Source organism: Tripterygium wilfordii, chromosome 9 (genome assembly GCF_013401445.1).
Source record: "Tripterygium wilfordii isolate XIE 37 chromosome 9, ASM1340144v1, whole genome shotgun sequence".
NCBI lineage: Eukaryota > Viridiplantae > Streptophyta > Magnoliopsida > Celastrales > Celastraceae > Tripterygium > Tripterygium wilfordii.
Window position 1 is genome coordinate 3,190,897 of NC_052240.1, and position 20,905 is coordinate 3,211,801.

General features: G+C 36.5%; 1 protein-coding gene and 1 pseudogene across 1 annotated transcript; one reads left to right on the forward strand and one right to left on the reverse strand.

Moving 5' to 3' along the window:
* The first annotated feature begins 3,575 nt into the window (after window positions 1–3,575).
* LOC120006216 (RNA helicase aquarius-like) lies at window positions 3,576–15,936 on the forward strand. Its single transcript, XM_038856171.1, is given in 16 exon segments — window positions 3,576–4,248; window positions 4,808–4,831; window positions 4,834–4,899; window positions 5,686–5,748; window positions 7,602–7,688; window positions 7,779–7,931; window positions 8,043–8,170; window positions 9,008–9,242; window positions 9,402–9,486; window positions 9,489–9,511; window positions 10,004–11,062; window positions 11,186–11,449; window positions 12,472–12,657; window positions 12,824–13,978; window positions 14,431–14,775; window positions 15,254–15,936. Coding segments are annotated over 16 exon segments (4,593 nt in total). The 5' UTR covers window positions 3,576–3,828; the 3' UTR covers window positions 15,554–15,936.
* A 687-nt stretch (window positions 15,937–16,623) lies between these two features.
* On the reverse strand, window positions 16,624–19,696 carry LOC120006219 (annotated as a pseudogene).
* Window positions 19,697–20,905: the final 1,209 nt, after the last annotated feature.

A 20,905-nucleotide genomic window follows, 5' to 3' on the forward strand; every position in this document is an offset into this window, starting at 1 on the left:
ATCTTATGTATGCATATCATCGGAAAATTTAAAAAATTTCGAAATTCACATATTATATCCAGAAAATATAATATCATCAGATTTTATGAGCCCCTACACTTGCATCAATCAAGGGACAAAATAAATTACTGGGATGACTGAGATCTCTAACTTTTTGTCAAAAGTATATTTACGTATATCATCGAAAAATTTTAAAAATTTCAAAATTCACATGTGCTCCGGAAAAGATATGCAAATAAATATCAAAAAATATATTTTTGTGGCAACGCCATGGGCTCTGGCCCAACTAACTCTGCCGTTAGGTCGAAAATTTTGTGAGCGCGAACCTAATGACCTGAGATTAGGCCTATATATGATGTCCAAAGGACAAACTTGTATGTGGGCTAAAAAATATCAGAAAACATAAAAACAAAAAAACCTATTAAAATTATTTACCGAGAAATAAGAACTTTGAATATTGTTGTGATGTCTCGTTCAAACAATGTTAGAACTCTCATGTCTTAATGTCATAAGAAACAAACCAAACTGCATCAATAAATTAAACACATACAAAAAGTCAAGGAAATAACATAGTACAATTAAGTTTAGAGAGAAGTTTTCAAAACGAAGAACCAATTAATGAGAATGAGGTATTCAAAGAAAAAGAAAGAAGATTTTTATATAAATATATAAATTATTAGGGTAGACTAGAGTTAGGGAAGAACCGATTATTAGGTTAGAGTTAAAAGAGGAACCAATCAAAATTCATCCCAACAAATTTGACCACTTCTAAATTGGGATGGGGGTTCAGGTGCTACAATTTTAGCTCCAATTTTCTTCCAAAACCCATGTTAAATCCTGAACTTTTATTTTTAAAATACAATATTAGAGTTTAGGAATTAGTGTTTATGGTTTAGGGTTTAGGATTAGAGTTTAGAGTTTAGGTTTTAGTGTTTAGAATTTAGAATTCAGGTTTAGAACCTATAATTTATTTTTTTCAAAATCAACTATATTATAACATTATAAATACCAAAATAATTAATAACTCAATAACAAATTTTAATTCACGATTTAACATATTTTTGAGAGAGAATCGGAGCTAAAATTGGAGTCCCTATATGTGGTAGAGGTCTGCTGTAAATTTTTTACAGCGGACCCCGCTGTAAATACATTATACAATGTTATGATTTTTTATAAATTTCAAAAAAATTATGATTGTATTTTGATCGGTATTACGAGTTTAACAGTATATTATTTGTTTCAACCAAAAATCAAATTAAACACGAAAATGAAATGAAAATTTTGGATCGTTGAATATAAACTCAAAACATTCAATGTCTCTTTTTAACATGAATTTGATTTTTGTTTGAAACAAAAAATATACCATTCAACTCGAAATTTCTATCAAAACACAATCATGATTTTTTAAAAATTTATAAAAAATTATTAAATACTAAAAATGAATTTATAAGGGGGTCCGCTGTAAAAAATTTACAGTAGACCCCCGGCTTCCAGTCCGCATTCTTAAATTGGTTGTAAGTTAATTGCAAGTCCCATCCAAAGTTGATTTTGGGGACATTATTAAATCTGACTGACCCAAGTAATAAAGAAGATTGAAAAGTCAAACGTAATCAAAAGAGATTAATTAGATTATACTTATGGCTCCTCTTATTAAAAGTATAGAAGTGATAGAGATTTCAGTCATCTTAGTGATCGATATGTCACTCTCTGATTCAATTATCAAGTTTTATGCGCTCCTACACTTATATCAATCAATGGACAAGATGAATTAGTGGGATGACTAAGATCCCTAACATTTTTGTTAAAAGCATATGTACGTATATTTTCGGAAAATTTAAAAAATTTAAAAATTCACATATTATCCAAAAGAGATAATATCATCAGATTTTGTAGGCCCATACACTTGCATCAATCAAGGGACAAAATAAATTATTGGGATGACTGAGAACTGTAACATTTTTGTTAAAAGTATATTTATGTATATCATCGAAAAATTTAAATAATTTAGAAATTCACATATTCTTTGGAAAAGATATGCAAATAAATATCAAAAAATATATTTTTGTGGCAACGTAATGGGCTGTGGCCCAACTTACTCTGTCATTAGGTCAGAAATTTTGTGAGCGCGAACCTAACGACCTGAGATTAGGACCATATATTATATTCAAAGGACAAACTTGCATGTGGCCTTAAAAAAAATCAGAAAACATAAAAACAAAAAACCTATTAAAATTATTTATCGAGAAATAAGAACTTTGAATATTGTCGTGCTGTCTCGTTCAAACAATGTGAAGCCTTTCATGTCTTAATGTCATGAGAAACAAATCAAATTGCGTCAATAAATTCAACACATACAAAAAGTCAAGGAAATAACATAGTACAATTAAGTTTAGAGAGAAGTTTTCAAAACGAAGAACCAATGAGACTGAGGTAGTCAAAGAAAAAGAAGGAAGATTTTTATATAAATATATAAATTATTAGGTTAGACTAGAGTTAAGGAAGAACCAATTATTAGGTTAGAGTTAAAGGAAGAACCAATACAAAATAAAATTCATCCCAGTAAATTTGACCACTTCTAAATTGAGATAGGGACCCCAATTTTCGCTCCAATTCCCTCCCAAAACTCATGTTAAATCACAATCTTTTTTTTCAAAATGCAATATTAGAGTTTTGGAATTAGTATTCATGATTTAATTGTGACTAGGTTCATTGAAATATCTGACTAGGTTTAATTCAGTCACACATTTTTCAAATGTTTATATTTGACTCATTTTTCAAATGTTTCAATTTGGGTATCCAAATTTATAAATTGTTTCAAACAAGTTACACGGATAGTCTTTAACTATTTCAATCAATCAAACTTGTGATATGGAAAACAAAAGTCAAATTCAACTAATTTTTACTAATGTGGGCTGACAAATTGATGACTTGGATATTAAGAAAATAAACATAAAAAAAAATTCAGAAAACCCAAATTGCTCTCTAGTCGTCGGACGTAGCCCCACAACCAAACTTTTGTTCGTATTTCTGCCACATGTTCATACCGCATTGGAGAGCACATGTTGGAGAGACTCAGGGATTTCAAGCATCAAGTGAGGTCAATTGCTAAGTTGTAACACCAAAACTTGGTTAGGGTTCGTGGGTTTTACCAGAGAGAAGATGAGCAGTTGGGAGATCAAAGATGTTTTATTGATACATTTTATGTTTGTTTTAATTTTTAATGTCAGGTAAATTCTTTTTATTTTTTATGTCATGTAGGTAATTTAGTTGCCCGAAATAGCTAAAAACTGCCCGTATGACTTGTTTGAAACATTTTAGAAATTTAAATACCCAAATTGAAATATTTGAAAAATAAGTGACTGGAGTTTGAACCTAGTCAGATATGTCAGTGATCAAATGTTGTCTTTCCCTGAGAATTGAAACTAAAATTGGAGCCCATACTTTTAGGCTTAGGCCACGTTAGGTAATCCGGCTGTAGCCTGTAGGTACATTTGGGCTTGAGCTGGAATCGACTCTTGTTTTGCTGCTTCTTGTCGGTTCTATTTTCGGCCCATAAACATAATTAGCAGTTTCAGCGTTCAAGTACTGAAACCGAACCGATTCTCGGGATCTCTTTGTGGGTTCTACATAATTTAGGGTTTATCATCCACACCAAAACCCTAAATTCGAACATCTCAAATTCATAACTTTGTCCTTAATTTTCCTGTCACTCTACCCTAATTTTTCTTTGCATTCAGTTCAAATTCATGTCATTCTCTAATTTCTCGTGGAAAAACCCTATTCTGTAGCTAGACAGCTTCGTAAAGTTGAATTAAGTGTGTTTCAGGCATGACTAAGGTGTACGGCACTGGCGCCTACGATTTCAAGCGCCACCGAGTGGCAGAGTACCCGGTTGAGTTGCCCCAAAACCACTGTGACGTGCCACCGGTGGAGTCAGTACCGGGGTCCGCTCTTCCTAATTCGATAACTCTCTCGGAGATCCAGCATGATCGCTTGACGCAGATTGCAGCTTCTAATTGGATGACAACCAACGATGAGGAGCCGACGAAGCCATTCGATCCTGAGCTGGTGAAGGAGATATATAAGACAGAGTTGTTGGTGACATCTGGCTGGAAGCCTGTGCCTTTGCAACGGGTGATGATTTTGGAGGTCAGCCAGTATTTGGAGAACTATTTGTGGCCCAATTTCGATCCTGAGATTGCAACGTTTGAGCATGTTATGTCGATGATACTCATGGTCAATGAGAAGGTACTGGACTGTGTTTCAAGTTAAAATGTATATGCATACATGTTTGTTTATGTGTTAAATACAAATGTAGTGTGTTTGGTGTTGGGAGATTTTAGGAGATGAATAGAAGAGATGGAATCATTAATTTAAAGTCTTTTTCAGCTATTAAATAAGAATAAAATGTGGGATAGCGAATTCGAATTATGAAAATTAGTTGCTGATGCAAATGAGGTAGGATAAAGAAACTCAACTTCAAATTTCATTTGTTTCTTTTGTCTGTTTAAGTTGTTACTTTACTGAAAGGAACTAAGGATTTCGCTCTGTTTTTAGTTGAGTGAATAATGGGCTTTAAGATCAACAATATAGGACCTGCTATCTGGTATTTCTATTGTTTATTATAGTATTTTTGTAAAAAGCCTCAGAAGATAAGGCTTCAAAGTTCAAATGTTCATTTCCATTCTATTTGATATATGCAAAGTGCAAAGGATGGCATTTGTGGTGATTTAATGTAATTAATAATGTAGCATGGAATTTATGAACTTTTTCTTTGTATTTTTCTTTATTTTTCGAAAATCTGCAGTTTCGAGAAAATGTGGCTGCCTGGATATATGCTTTTATGGTCGGAAAGATGTATTTAAGGGATTCCTTGAGAGGGTTCTACGTCTGAAGGAGGTTTGTGCCCATTCTTGGAATAATAATAACTTGTGTATCCTGTCAATTGCTCTTTTGTTCTTTTGAATGCATCTTGTCAATTGTTTCTTAAACCTGGTCGGATGGGGTTGGAGGGTTTCTCTCTCTTTTTTAAATTCAATTTTGCATTTTCTTTTCTAGTTATATTGACTATCTATTTACATTGCAGAAATAAATATTTATTTAGATGAGCATTGAGAATTCAACTATAATTTGGAAATATAACAGAACTTAAATATATAAAATTTTCGACAAAAGCGCATGGCGTCAGTCACCTTCTATTTGAACAATATAATGTCGTAAGTCATACGTAATTTCCGTGAAAAATTAGGTGAGTATAGAGGAGATACGTGGAAGGGTAATTGCTAAGAATGTGACAATATGATGTTAAATGTTTATCGAACCTACGTGGTCAAACTAATGCGGTGTAAATTTGCTCTGGGACAGGCTTTTGGTGGGAAAAGCCGAAAAGGTATGGGAAGAATTTTGCTATTATGTACACTATTTTGCTTGGAATTGTATGAAACTAATGATGCATTTCAATTGTAAGTATTGCTTTCAATTTGAAGAACCATGGGACTCTAGTGAAATCATGACATGTTATGTAATTGCAATTTTCTATTTAATCATCATGTTCTCTCTTCTCTTTTTTCTATACATATAAATGGACGTATGCATCCTGTAGAATAAGAAATTAGGTGGATGCCTCTGTCTCTTGTTTTTTTCTGATTGATTCTTTCCTTTATATGGTAATATGGTTGTTTGTGGGGAAGAGGCTTCAGCATAGCAGAGAAGACAAATTACTTGGTTTTTATGATTAATGCTTTTCAGGTAAGTTAACATGTACTTTATTTATATGTCTCTCACATACGTATTAACCTGTTTGGTTTCCTGGTCTCTACTGGCGTTCAAGTTATTTCAGCAATGTATGTTTCCTGTACAAGGTTTAGATTTTAATATGGGCGTGTACTATGTAGTGGCAGCGAATCCGACAGCGTGTTATGGTTTAGGGTTGGGCTTAGGTAGCTGTATATGTGCAAATATTACCAGCGCACATCCATCGGCGGCCCGCAGCTCGCACTCAAGTGTGTGGAGCGTTTGTAGATTCTTTTAACTTTTTGAGTAGGTAAATATCCCAGGTATAAAATGTCTCATTATAAAACTCTTTTATACATTCAATCATTCAAAAAAAGAAAAAAGAACTCTTGTATACATGAGATTTTTATTTTTAAGTCTTAAGAAAATACTTTCAACAATATCACTAATGTGTGCAGTATTTAGAAAAGTCATTGCCTTGGTCCGTGTTCTAATACATGAGCTTTTTGTAGAAGTAATGGGTACAATGCTCCCACATTGGATGTATGATTGGGGGAAGGGCAAGATTTACCTAACCCTGCCCATACATAAAAGAGAGGTTGTTCAAGAATGGAACATGTGACCCCTTTGTTGTGGGGTGAAGCAAATTTAAAGAAAGCCAATAGCAAATCCCGCGCTTCCTAGGGTGTGAGACTGCAGTTGAATTTAGTTATTGGGTGCGTGCATTTTGTAGGGATTAGGGTTCAATGGTTTTGATATCTAATTTCTGTGAGTGGTGATGGACCTAGAATTTTGCGTGGGATTTAAGGTATTATTGCTTGTTATTTTTCTTATTATTGACATGAAGACAAGTGGTAGAGTTGCAAGGGTGCAACCTAGAGGTCATAAATTCAATTCTTGGAATTAGCCTCTCCATATATTATATGGGGGTAAGTTCTACGTATATTCTACCCGTCCCCAACTCCGCCCACTGTGGGAGGCTTGTGCAAGGGAGTTGTTTACCATTTACGTGGATGTGAAATTTTAAATGAGTCTTTATCATATGGAATGGTGAAAGGATGTCATGTTTATGTGGTGCAATGAAGTTGATATCTACTTACTCTGGGTTGACGTGGACCTAGAATTTTTGAATTGGAGTTCAAAAATGGAAAAAGAAAATGACTTAACATTTGAGGGATAGGAATGCCTTTTCTTTTTGTTGCAGATATTACACGTGTTTCTCTCTCTTCTCCTCCTTTTTTTTTTTCCCCTCTCTAAACAGATTGGAAGTTCGGAATTTGTATCCTTTATCATGAGTGATCACCTGTGATGTGATTTACGAGAATTCTTATTTGTGATGCATTTTTGGGAACTTGGAAACCCTCTTTTTTAAGAATAAGTTAAAGGCTGCAATATGTACTGGTGATATTTACCGCTGTGAGATCTAAGATACCCCATATTTACCTCAGTGAGGCGCACCTTAAAAGGAATTTATTTAGGTTGGGCCACTTTTTTTTCTTCTAATTGGGCTTACATTTGTCATATGGGCTTACTCACTGAAAGCAAGCCTGAGGTGTTTCGAACTTAGCTTTGCCTAACCAGTGAGTTTCAATCAACAGATTAGAGAATAAAGCGAAACACAGAAACTCTAACTAGACAAGCAATGACTGACCAAATAATAGCTACAAAAGTTATATTTATTGATTTCTCAAAAAACTATGTATATATTTATCTGAAGGAATTTTCTAACATCGTTGTGGATACAGGCTTTGATCATGATGTTATTTATTTGAATGAATCTTCTGCTTTCACTTTTATGCGACTATATTTTCCTTTTAACTATTTTTGCTGCCTTCTCCTCCTCTCTCTCTCTCTACTGATTTTTACAGAGTTTAGAGGATGAAATTGTCAGCGAGACTGTCCTGAGGTTAGCTAGTTTGCAATCCTGGCACAGTTTGTCAGTTGGACGATTTCAGGTACTTCTTGAAAGTGAAGGATGATGCGATGTCTGACTAGCTTAAATTCTTTGCAGACATGCTCAAGATGATTTTCTTCTAATTTTGTAGATGGAGCTTTGTCTCAATCCAGATTTGATAAAGAAATGGAAAAGAATGCTGAAGAGAGAGGCTAAGGAGGCCGTGAATCGGGCAGAAAATTTTAACCCCTCGACGTTGCTGGAAGTGAAATTTTTGAGAAAGCTTATTGAAGAGTTTCTAGATGTAAATTTCCTCCTACAGCTAAACGGTTGTGAGTTTTTTTAGGTATACAAGGATTCTGCAACTAATCAATTGTGTGTGTATGTTTTTTTTTTTAAATTCAAATGTTACTAGGTGCTTGATTCCAAGGTGTTTCCTGAAATTGACGGTGATGGTGAGCAAGGGGATAATGCTTGCGTCTTATACTGTGAGAGGTTTATGGAATTTCTTATTGATTTGTTAAGCCAACTGCCAACAAGGAGGTAATAATATCATCCCTCAGTTAAATTTCTATCCCCTTTTCCTCTTATCCATTCGCACATTACCGAAATAGTTTAAGCCTCTACTTTGCATGGGGTGAAAAGGCACAATCTTAAATAAGATTAATGTTGAACTATACTCATTGTATATAAAAAAAATTGACATTATTTGTTTGAGAGTTATCCTATGAACTTTGTTACTTGTGTAGTTTATTCAAGTATAAATGAGCTAAAGATTCTGCTATCAATTGTTTATAGAACAGTCCATTGTTGATCTTATTGTATAGTGTATATGTAACTGTAGAATAACTATTTTAACTAATGGAATGTCTATACATTTGCAAAGGCACTCTAAACTAGATGGTCCCTTTACATTGTATTCACAATTTTTAGTTGAACAAGAAGAAAACATTAAACCATGTATAAATGTAATATTGCAGAAACTTGGTAACAGCTCACTTTTGGCAAATGGGTGTTGTAGACTGTACTATTTTAATGATTGTTGATTGTTCGGTTAGCATCCTGTTAAAGCTTAGAGAGAAGAAGGTATTATACACTTTTTCCTTTCTTCTTTGGGATTTGTCATATTTTTCCATTGAGAAATTTTCGATGGACTTTTGTAGTCATTTGATCGTTGGTTACTTTCTCCTACATGATTTGTCTTACGGAGTCACTTCCAGTAAAGGCAACTGGCCTTATTTTTTTTCCCCCTTTTTCTAATACTCATGAAAAGCTGGAAGTGGAACTTCTCCGCCATGTTTTGTTGTGTTCTCTCTCTCTCATTGTCTAATTTTTGCATTACTAATCTTTTACTGGGTTGGCTGTCATTGTTGCTTATAGATATTTGAGGCCTCTGGTAGCTGATGTAGGAGTTGTTGCAAAATGCCATTTAAGTGCTCTCTATAGACATGAAAAGGGGAAACTTTTTGCACAACTGGTTGACTTGCTACAGTTCTATGAAGGATTTGAGATCAATGATCACATTGGGACACAACTGACAGATGATGAAGTTCTCCAATCTCATTATGACAAGTTTCAGGCTTTTCAGCTCTTTGCTTTCAAGAAGATACCGAAGGTCTGTCATGAGCTGGCTTCAGCGTATTCTTCTATGCAATTTTATATTGCTCTTTTGTAGCTGATGCCCCTGATTTTCAGGTTTGATAACAGTTTGTCATATTAACTTCATTTTGTTAAGTTTTAATCTCTTCACTGTTTTGTTTTGGGGGCTTTGCAGTTGCGAGAACTTGCTTTGGCCAACATTGGTTCGATAAACAAGCGTGCCAGTCTCTCAAAGAAATTGTCTGTTCTATCTCCTGAAGATTAAGGGAGTTGGTCTGCTGTAAGGTAGTGTAATTGTTGATTGAAGTTCTATTTCAGGGTCTTAATCTGAAATAGTAATCCTTTATATAAATCTATAGAATGTGCATGTATTTCCTCCTTCAAACTGATTAAAGATTTAGTTTCCTTATTTTTGCAGGCATTTGAGATCTTTAGCCATCTTGATATTTTTTTTATCATTTCGTGTCATAAGGCCCGCTAATTCTACACATGCTAAGATGAGTGGCCTTCAACATATCTCCTTGGTGCTTTTAAAACATATTTCTTTCAGGATAACAAAAATGATAAACCAAAGTGTGCCACCCAGACACATTAGCTAATGGTAGTATAGTCGAAAGCTCTAAGAAACTATTGAGCTCAGCACTTCGTCCTGACATTCGAACACTTCTACACATCCTTTATTTGTGGTGTGTTTGGGTGCATTGCCACCACAAGTAGAGATGATATCGTTTAACTTTAAATTATAACCTGCGCTTATGTTCTTACGTATAAATGCAGCTTAAACTGGTGTCAAAGGAAGATCCATGGTCTGATAGAGTTGATTTTCTTGTCGAAGTTATGGTTTCCTTTTTTGAAAAACAACAGTCTCAGAAAGAAGCTATAAACGCTCTTCCACTATATCCAAACGAGCAGATTATGTGGGATGAGAACCTGGTGCCAAGCATCAATTACTCTGGGGAAGGTTGTTTGGCTCTTCCAAAACTGAATCTCCAATTTTTAACACTACATGATTATCTTCTGAGAAACTTCAATCTTTTCCGTCTTGAATCTACATATGAGATCCGTGAGGATATCCAGGAAGCTGTACCTCATCTTCTTGCCTACATTAATAATGAGGGAGAAGCTGCTTTTCGTGGTTGGTCAAGAATGGCTGTGCCAATAAGAGAATTTAAGATCACCGAGGTAAAGCAGCCAAATATTGGTGAAGTCAAGCCATCATCTGTGACTGCGGAAGTCACCTTTAGCATTTCAAGTTACAGATCACATATAAGGTCAGAATGGAATGCTCTTAAAGAGCATGATGTCTTATTTTTACTTCCTATTCGACCTTCATTTGAACCTCTAAGTGCAGAGGAGGCCACCAAGGCTGGTGTGCCGCAGAGGCTTGGCCTTCAATATGTGCGGGGATGTGAAATTATTGAGATGCGTGACGAGGAGGGAACTCTCATGAATGATTTCACTGGAAGAATTAAGCGAGATGAGTGGAAGCCACCAAAAGGTGAAATGAGAACTGTTACTGTTGCTTTAGATACAGCTCAGTACAACATGGATGTCAGTGATATTGCCGAGAAAGGTGCAGAAGATGTTTATGGTACATTTAATGTATTGATGAGAAGGAAACCTAAAGAAAACAATTTCAAAGCAATATTAGAATCTATCAGAGACCTTATGAATGAATATTGTATTGTTCCTGATTGGTTGCATAACATATTTCTGGGGTATGGAAATCCTTCTGCTGCACAGTGGACTAATATGCCTGATCTTTTGGAAGAAGTTGATTTTAAAGATACTTTTCTTGATGCAGACCATCTGAAAGAGTGTTTTCCGGGTTATGAGGTTGGTATTGTTTTTCCCCCTTGCTTATGATGATGGAAGATTATAGTGTACTTCTATATCCGGCTGGATAGTCTGATGCACTGTGAAGAACTCGTTACTTATAGTGTTTTTCTGTCTTACTAGGTTTCTTTCATAAACAAAGATGGTTCCGAGAACTTGCATCCGAGGCCCCCATTTCGGATTAGGGTTCCCAGAGAACTGAAAGGAGACGTGCACGCTGTTCCTGGGAATAAAAGTTCTAGTGTTGATTCAGTGAATACTGCCAACATGGAAGATGCTGATTTTCACAAAGAAAAACTTGTTATCGAGGCATACATCCCTCCTGATCCAGGTCCTTATCCCCAGGATCAGCCAAAGCAGAACTCTGTCAGATTTACTCCAACGCAGGTGTTTGAAAAATCTTATCCCCATATACCAGAACTTAAATTTTCTTTGACTTCTACTTGCATTGTTTTATTAGCGCCATTGCAGCTTAAGCTTAAATTTTACTTTTACAAGTGTTGCACTATCATTAGGGATTAGATATGACTTATGAGTAGAATTTTTCGTTGATCTTTATAAGTTTTATGATTACATCCCATTTCTTTACCTTTTGATATCAATCTTCTTAAGCTTCAAGACTGTTGCAGGAGACTCATAGCTTGTGTGGTAGTGGTTCAGGTTTTTGGTAACTCAAGTGAGGGATGTACATAATAACCAAATCCCTCATATTTCAGATGTGGCATTGGCTTCAATTTTCCTTCCTTGATAATAAACGATGAGGAATAAAGGTTATAAAATTTGTTAGAAACTGAACATTTACAATCTTCAATGAAGAATCACTGAGGCAGTTCATACTTCTTTGAGCGACAACGTTGAAGTTCTCAATTGCTTGTTTTGCTGATAGCCTTGAACCATGAAGAAAGTGAAGTTGGAAGTTATTTTATTAGATCGTTAGAGGATATTGTTAGGTGTGAGTTGTGACTAGCATTGTTAACACCTATAATTTTTGCGGGCAAAACATTTGGGGCGCTTTTTTTTTTTTACTTTTTATCTTCTTTTGAAAAATGGATCTCCTGGTAGGGCCACATTGTATCCACCCCTGCAAATTGTGATCTAAGGCTTTAGCATTACTGCTTATTTTTCATTTGAAATACTAGAAGTGTGATGCAATTGTTTGATTTTATTATATCCTTCTTCTGGACTGTTCTGGACATTGGTATTACTCAAGCATCTCAAGTACATGTTGATTTGCTGAAGGTCTTTTGGTGATGAAGTAACAAATTCGGAATTAAATACGAGTCTTGCTACTCTTGAACAGACTGGAACTAATTTTTAATGGAAGAAAATTTTATTCAAGAGGCACCAAGGAGGTGCACCTAAGTTTACAAATAGTCTGGAACTAATAGCTTATAGTTTCTACTGTTCAGATTGGGGCAATCATCTCAGGCATCCAGCCTGGATTAACCATGGTTGTGGGTCCTCCTGGTACTGGAAAAACTGACACAGCTGTGCAGATATTGAATGTCCTCTATCACAATTGTCCGTCACAGAGAACGTTAATAATCACTCATTCAAACCAGGCGCTGAATGACCTTTTTGAGAAGATAATGCAGGTATGAGATTTAAGTTGATCTCTATGGACCTAATCTCCAATTCCCTTTATGTTACTATGATAGTTCTTTATGTTATGCAATACTTAAATGGCCATTTTCAATTCATGGGGTTTTGGAATCCAAGCTTTTTATGCTTACGTGCTCATGACTGTTGCCACTGTCTCAGAGAGATGTACCTGCGCGCTATCTGCTTCGTCTGGGTCAAGGTGAACAAGAACTCGCAACTGATCTTGACTTCAGCAGACAGGGTCGCGTAAATGCGATGCTTGTTCGACGATTGGAATTGCTTACTGAAGTGGAGCGGCTTGCAAGGTCTCTCCTACTACCTGAGGATGTAGGATATACTTGTGAAACAGCTGGATATTTTTGGTTACTTCATGTATATTCACGATGGGAGCAATTCCTTGATGCATGCAAGGGAAACAGAGATAAACCAACCTTTGTCCAAGGCCGATTCCCATTCAAAGGGTTCTTCTCCAATACTGCCTGGCCTGTTTTTATGGGTCAGTCATTTCAGGAAGACATGCGAGCTGCTGAAGGGTGCTTTCGTCATCTTCAGATCATGTTTCAAGAGTTAGAAGAGTGTAGGGCATTTGAATTGCTCAAGTCAACGGCTGATCGGGCAAATTATCTTATGACGAAGCAGGCAAAGATAGTGGCAATGACTTGCACACATGCAGCTCTTAAGAGAAAGGATTTTCTTCAGTTAGGTTTCAAATATGACAACTTGTTGATGGAAGAAAGTGCTCAGATACTGGAGATTGAAACTTTCATCCCAATGCTGCTTCAAAGACAAGAGGATGGTCTTGCGCGGCTGAAGCGCTGTATACTAATTGGTGATCATCACCAGTTGCCTCCTGTTGTGAAGAATATGGCATTTCAGAAATACAGTCATATGGATCAGAGTTTATTCACAAGGTTTGTTCGTTTAGGTATACCTTATATTGAGCTTAATGCCCAGGGTAGAGCCAGGCCAAGCATAGCCAAACTTTATAACTGGATGTACCGAGATTTGGGAGACCTTCCCTATGTAAAGGAGGAAGCAATCTTCCATAGGGCAAATACTGGATTTTCCTATGCATATCAGTTGGTGGATGTGCCTGATTACCATGGGAGAGGAGAGACTGCACCTTCTCCTTGGTTTTATCAGAACGAGGGGGAGGCCGAATATGTAGTCAGTGTCTACATATATATGCGGTTGCTAGGGTATCCTGCAAGTAAGATATCCATTCTGACAACTTACAATGGCCAAAAACTTCTGATTCGCGATGTTGTCAGGAGAAGATGTGTTGCTTACGACTTCATTGGTCCACCCAATAAGGTAAGTTCCGATTTTCTTTTTCCCGGGAAGTTAAGTAGGTGGACCGTAATTAAAGGTTGCTGACAATTATGATTGTTTTTACATTACTAATACTACATAGGTAATGAGTCACTCTGTTAAATATTGTACTAGTTCTGACTATAGAGATAGTTTAATGGCAAAGGGTTAGTTGGAATCTTCAACCTGATGGTTTGAATGTTAGAACATTACTTATTAAATTAAATTTGATTCTGTGATCCAATCTTTTAATGAAAAGGCTTATTGTGTCCAACAAAGATGGGGCTGGGCCTCCAAAAATTGTTGTATGGTGCCAGGATTGCCAACAAAAATGGTCTGTCCATCTCTTAAATGTTCTGGCACAGTTCTTTGAAACCATCTGCATGTATTATTTCCGCAACTTCTCGAATTTTTGTTCATATTTGCAATCTATAACTCTTTATTTTTATCTTCAGATCTCAACAGTTGATAAGTTTCAAGGTCAGCAAAATGATTTTATTTTGTTGTCTCTCGTGCGTACTCGCTTTGTTGGTCACCTTCGTGATGTTAGAAGATTGGTTGTTGCCATGTCTCATGCCCGACTTGGCCTGTATGTGTTTTGCCGACGTTCTCTCTTTGAGCAATGCTATGAGAAGCAACCTACTTTCCAGCTTCTGCTTAAGAGACCTGACCACCTTGCCCTCAATCTGAGTGAAGTTACACTGTACACAGAGCGCCATGTTGATGATATTGGATCTGTTCATCTTGTTAGCTGTGTTGAGGAGATGGGCAGCATTGTTGAAATGAATCCATTGTATCAGGCATGTTATATCTTCACATGTGGTGTCTACTTTCTGTTCTAATTAAGTTCATGCATGCTCTGTGCCTTGATTTCTACTTTCTGTAAAATGTATTACAATAATTTTTTTGAATGGAAGCTTCCTGCTTACAACTAATATGGCAATTAGAGGGTAACATTCTCCTTAAAAGTTTTGAACGCTGCCCAATGCCGACGCTGTGATTATATTTTGTTTGTACTGATTTTCAATAACTGCTGTGAGCTGTCGTATTCAGGAAATTCTCTCTAATGTTTTTAACGGTGTCAACGTGACGAGCATATATTGTTTGTAGTGGTTTTTAGTAACTGTTGTCATACTCTGATTTGGAAAAATCACACTGGAGCTTGGGTCATTTTATGTGGTTGATACCATAATACTCAAAGTTTTTGCTTTCATAAGGTCATTTATTTTGTGTGGTACTGAATTGACTAGTTACTGAATATATTATACATTGTATCAGGCACAGATGTTGAGATATCATTTTAATCATTATGTGGCCTATGCGGGAGAAGCTGCTCCATCGACAGGTCCCTCCAAGGGGCAAGAAAGCATTCACAATTCTACGCCCAATATGCATGTAGACACAAATAGTTCATTGGATAATTTGAGTGCTGAAAGCCTGCCAGAGGAAGCTACAAAGATGGATGGCCTTACAAACGGTGAAGATCTGCCTTCCGGGAGTCCACCAAATAATGTAACAAGTGCGGAAAATGAAAGGCCACCTGAAGGTGATCTCAGTGGAGAAACAATGGAGGAGTAGTTGATTACACATGCAGGCGACAAGTTGAATCCTTGTTTAACTTAGATAGGCCACTGCAGTAGTGGTGGCCGCAATTATGCTGTAATTTAAGGATACAGTGAGTTGGTCCTTGAAGTCCAGTGCGGTGCACTTTGTTATAGCCGTAATCATCATTCGTTTGATGATTCAGTACATCATCTGCCAAAACCGGATGGGTTTCTGGCTTACAGCTGTGCATAGACAGTTGTAGAAAAGTGAAAACTGATTCTGAAATCATAATTTCCAGTGTTGTCTTAGTTCTGTTAAGGAATTTCTCTTTTTTCCAATACAACTGCTGTTTTTACCTTGTATGATTACCAGATTATAATTGATTGAAGATGCTCCGCTAGAGAAGCCAAAGCTTATATATTATGCAAATTTTTAGCAGATTCTGTTATAAGTGCAGGGTATCTATCATCTTCTGGAGATGAAAATTGCGATGAGGCTTAGCTGAATTTCCAGAAAATCATCTGTAAAATTTCGTGACAAGAAAAACAAAAGTATCAATGCTTTCATTGCAAAAGTTTCAATTTTTCTCTTCTTTTCTTATATAAGCAATTAATTGAGCTGTACATATACGTGGTTGAACAGGATACAAGAAAAGGGAGGGATGAGCAGTCGAGGTGAAGAAACGATGAGCACTGCAGGCCATCACCAGAATTTCGCGAGAAGAAAAAGTTGCGGATCCTCCAAATACAGCATCTGCAGAAACCGCATCCCTGCCCCACATAACTAGGACATCCAAGGTGATGCCGGTTATGTATAGTATTTGTAGAAGAAGGTTGCAACTACAGACTGCTACTGCTGGTGACATGACCACCTTCTTTCATTAATGATCTCACCATTTTATAGTAGTTCGCGCAAGGGACTATCCTTTCTATTGCTTGCGCTTGCTTTTCAAAACGGTCTCTCTCTTCTATAATATAAAGCGAAGCAAAGCGCATGGCGCTGAAGTGAAGAAAGCTCAATAAACACACACAAACACGATGCAGGGCATAGCATAAATGAGAGCCCTGATCATTTCATAAAACATATATCATATATGCTTGATCTTTCCCGATGCTTTTTTTTTTCGGTGACTCATCAATTGACCCAGCAGTGATCGATGACAGGAAGCTAGGGGATATTCTAACCAATAGGATCTGGCTGCTAGTAGATAGTCAATTCAAAGATTTCCTGCTCTTAGGATGTAGCTTCATTTCCTTACCTGCACTGGTAGCTTCATGAGTCGTCCTCGTCTAGGTGCAGAGTTCATCCTAGCAACGAGCTTGTGCCATATTCTCTTGTTCAGTGCTCCAAGCTGAATTAGAAAACCACCGGATAGACTTCCAAGTCCAGTGATGAACAACTCACGAGGATATGTATCTGATAGCTGATGAGTTTCCTTACAACATTTGCACACCCTCACAATTGAAGAACTTGATGATCTCCACTCATTCCCAGGGAAGCTAGCCAATCATCCCACTCTTCAACGTTTATATATCATTGATTGTCCTTCTCTTGAGATCTTACCTAGAGGCCATCCAACAATCGCCTTAAAAACTCTCTACATTTGCAACCGTAGGAAGTTGGAATTTCCACTACCAGCAGAGACCATGTGTCATCTTCAGCATGTCTGCATAGGCAGCAGCTGTGATTCTCTCCAGTTCTTCCCGCCAACTGTTTATCCAGAACTTAGAAGTTTATCTATTTGGAGCTGTGATCATTTCTGTTCCATTTCAATTCCAGGAAAACCGACCGAGGATCTCAAACTTGAGGCAGTTTTCTTACATACTCATATGCAGCATCAGGAATCATCTGCTTGTGTTGTACCTAGAGAGAAGGGAAAATCTAAGAAAACTGGGCAAATATCCAAAATAAAAAGCAAATAAAATTATTAGAGGCTTTCTTTTCATGTTTTCATTTTAAGAAATGACAAGGTGGAACATGCGCCGCTGGCCAAATTGCCTTTACAATTCTTTCATGACAACAGAAGAAGAACTAGGATGCCCTAGCCTTAATTCAAAAATGGGAAACTAAATCAGGAATTGAAAATATCACTGAGCTTCCTTTGCACAAAGCCCAAGTACAGGAATGCCACAGCATTGTTAAACCATATCACTTTTACTACAGATGAAAACTAAATCTAATATATAATGGACATTATTGGATCAGTTCAGGGATATAACCATGGCCGAGCTGACAATACAAAATAATGACACCTCACTTCCCTAGAAGATCTTTTTGACTCCTGAAATCAAAAACTATAATAATTCATTTCGAAACAAATTTTTTCCTTACACACAAGCAGAATTCACAGTATTTTTTAGAAGCACTACACTTCAAACAACAAATATGAATTTCTATGAACTTTACACATTGTGTTTACCTGTCAAAATAGAAGTGAATATCGTCGGCACATTTCTGGATGCCAACCCTCAACTTAGAATGTCAAACTTAGCAACCACATCCCCACAATATTTAGGTGCCTTGATTATTATTAATCCTTCATTCTTCGTAACACTTTATGATCCTGGCTAATTGTGTAATTAGCCCCTTGTCTCCGAATTTCTTCAGATGTTCAGAAATCTGGTAAAGGTTGGAAACTCTTAATTGGAATCCTCTCTCAAGCATAGACCTCACAAGATATGCTGCTTCCAACATATAGTTCTGCTTACAAAGTTCAACCAATAGAATAGAGTATGTATCAGAATCAATATAGGAGAACAACCCCGCCTTCTCCTCTGCTTCATATAAGCGGAATGCATCTAGCAGTCGTCCCTCCAAGCAAAGCTCTTTTATCAAAATACTGCAAGCCAAGCTATCTGGTTTCAACCCACTAGCTAAAATCTTCCTAAATAGCTTTTCTGCCTCCTCAAGTCTTTTAATCATTACCAGAGATAAGACAAGACAACTATAGCATTCACCATATGAAACACCACCTCCTGCAACAACTTTATCAATCAGCTTATAAGCCTCCTCCACATGCCCTTCCAAACAAAGGCCCTTCATCAATGTCGTGACTGTAACACGATTTGGAGCACACCCAGCAGCAGCCATTCTATCTATCCAGAATTCCCAAAGCCTCCATTGCCATACCCTTTTCGCAAAAACTTTGCATAACTGATGTATAAGTAACAACATTTAGACTACAATCACCACCTTCTTTCTCCATTTGACCCAAAAACTCCAGTGCCCTCTCCATACTTCCAAACCTACAGACCCCATCAAGCAGTGCTGAATATGCCACCACATTTGGTGGACATCCATGGCCTTTCATAACCTTAAACAACCCGCAAGCATCCTCCAACCTACCTACATCACAAAACCCTTTAATCATTGATGCATACGTGATCATATCTGGATAAAGATCAATCAAACCCATCTCTCCTATCAACTTTTGAGCCATATCCATATCACCCGCCTCACAGAACAACCTAATAACCGTATTGTAAGCAGAAGTATCCGGGCGTAGATTAAATTCAGGCATTTTTCTCAATACCCACAAAGCCTCATTGGCAAGCCTAACTTCTTTGAACAAATTCAAAGCAACTTTGAACATCTTAACATTAACCGCACACTTTTCCTCGACGTAAGACTCAAAAACATTGAAAACCATTTGCGGATTTCGTTTAATCTCGAATAGTCGACACGCCTCGCTATACATGTAAGCACTGTGCCTATAATCGGATTGACAACCAGCCCAAATGAAAAACCTGAGACCCATTTGAGGATGGCTATGATAACATTTACGTAAAACCTCATTTACACATCTCAAATCCACTTTTTCCTTGACTGTGGAGAGGATTCGTTCAACATTGGGGCCGCTCTTTTGAAGGTGGTTGTAGAATTTCTCTGTAGAGGATGGGGTGGCAGTGCTGAAGTGAAAGATTGGGAATTTGAGAGTTTGGTGGTGAATTGAGCTAGAAAGGAAGCGAGAGAATGAATACAGGGACATGGATTCAACATAATAGGAATGGATTGACAAATCACAGAGACACTTCTCTAGCATACCTGATTACCTGATTTGTGGGAGGGAAGTAGGTTAGGGTAAGGAGGCGAAGAGCATAAATGATAAAACTATGTCGTATTAAAGTCTAATATGATTTTTGGTTCAATTTAATTTGTTTCCCTTAAAAATTTAATTACCTTCCAAGCAACAAATATAAGTTAAATATAATATTTTTCCCACTTAAGAGACATGATTGGGGCTTTATTTTTATTTTATTTTGCATAACTTCGAATAAGATTTTTATTTTACTATAATTATATAGTCAACATCTTTGTAAAAAAAACTAAATTATATATATATATATATATATATATATATATATATATATATATTACTTTTTGTGGTAATTTTATAGTTATATATGCAGTAATGATATTATGGAAGGAAAGTGAAAATCAAATGTAAAACAACACTAATTTACTAAATTCAACATGTTTCTTGCAATAGTAAGGAGAGGCATCCTTTGAGTAATAATTTAGTGGTGAATTTCTCTATGTTCAAATCATGAATTTGAGTGTCATTGTGAGCAATATCTTTGTCTCCACGCTTGTATGATATTGTTCTCAATTACCCAAAAAAAAAATCAAATTATTTTTATTTTTTTTGGTTTCCCAAGGTATTCCTAGGCAAGCCTAGGACTTATTCTCTGAGGTACGATCGGGCGTCAAAGACGAGGACTTCTCAGAAGAAAGTTTTTTGCATCCACAATGACGCGAACCCAAGACCTTGCTTAAGCGATCAAGGCCCTTTATCACTCAAGTCAACCTTCGTTGGTAAAGCATCAAATTATTTAAGTTGTTGTCATACATGTGTGGGAATAATTACACTTAATTACCTTAGAATACTTTAATTCTCAAATTTCACATATCATATTATAATATCTAGCTGTAAACAATTAATTAGTGGAGTAAAGTTTCAGATTCTAAAACGTGTTGAGCATCAATCACAAATAGAGATTCCTTCAATTATAAAACATTCTTATAAAGTGATCAACAAAGCTTTAGGGATGCCCTAAACCTCTACAATCATTAATCTTTCAAGAAGAATTAATAATTAGGGTTTTCTTCTGTTCCCACCATCAATGGCACATGACAGTATCGGAGTAATCATCATGAGAAGAGCCTGCTTCCTCCAAATAAGTCTGGGAAAAATGAAATGTTGTTGTTTACTACAAAGAAGGAAGAGAGAAATTCCAACCACGGAAGCAGGATTCCACAAAGAAATATCCCAACTGATTAGTTCAAACTCCCGACCTCGCATACTATACTCCCTAAGTGCTGAGAGATAACCAACTAGATTATCACCAAGTGGTTAATTCTTTTGTATTAATTATATATATATGT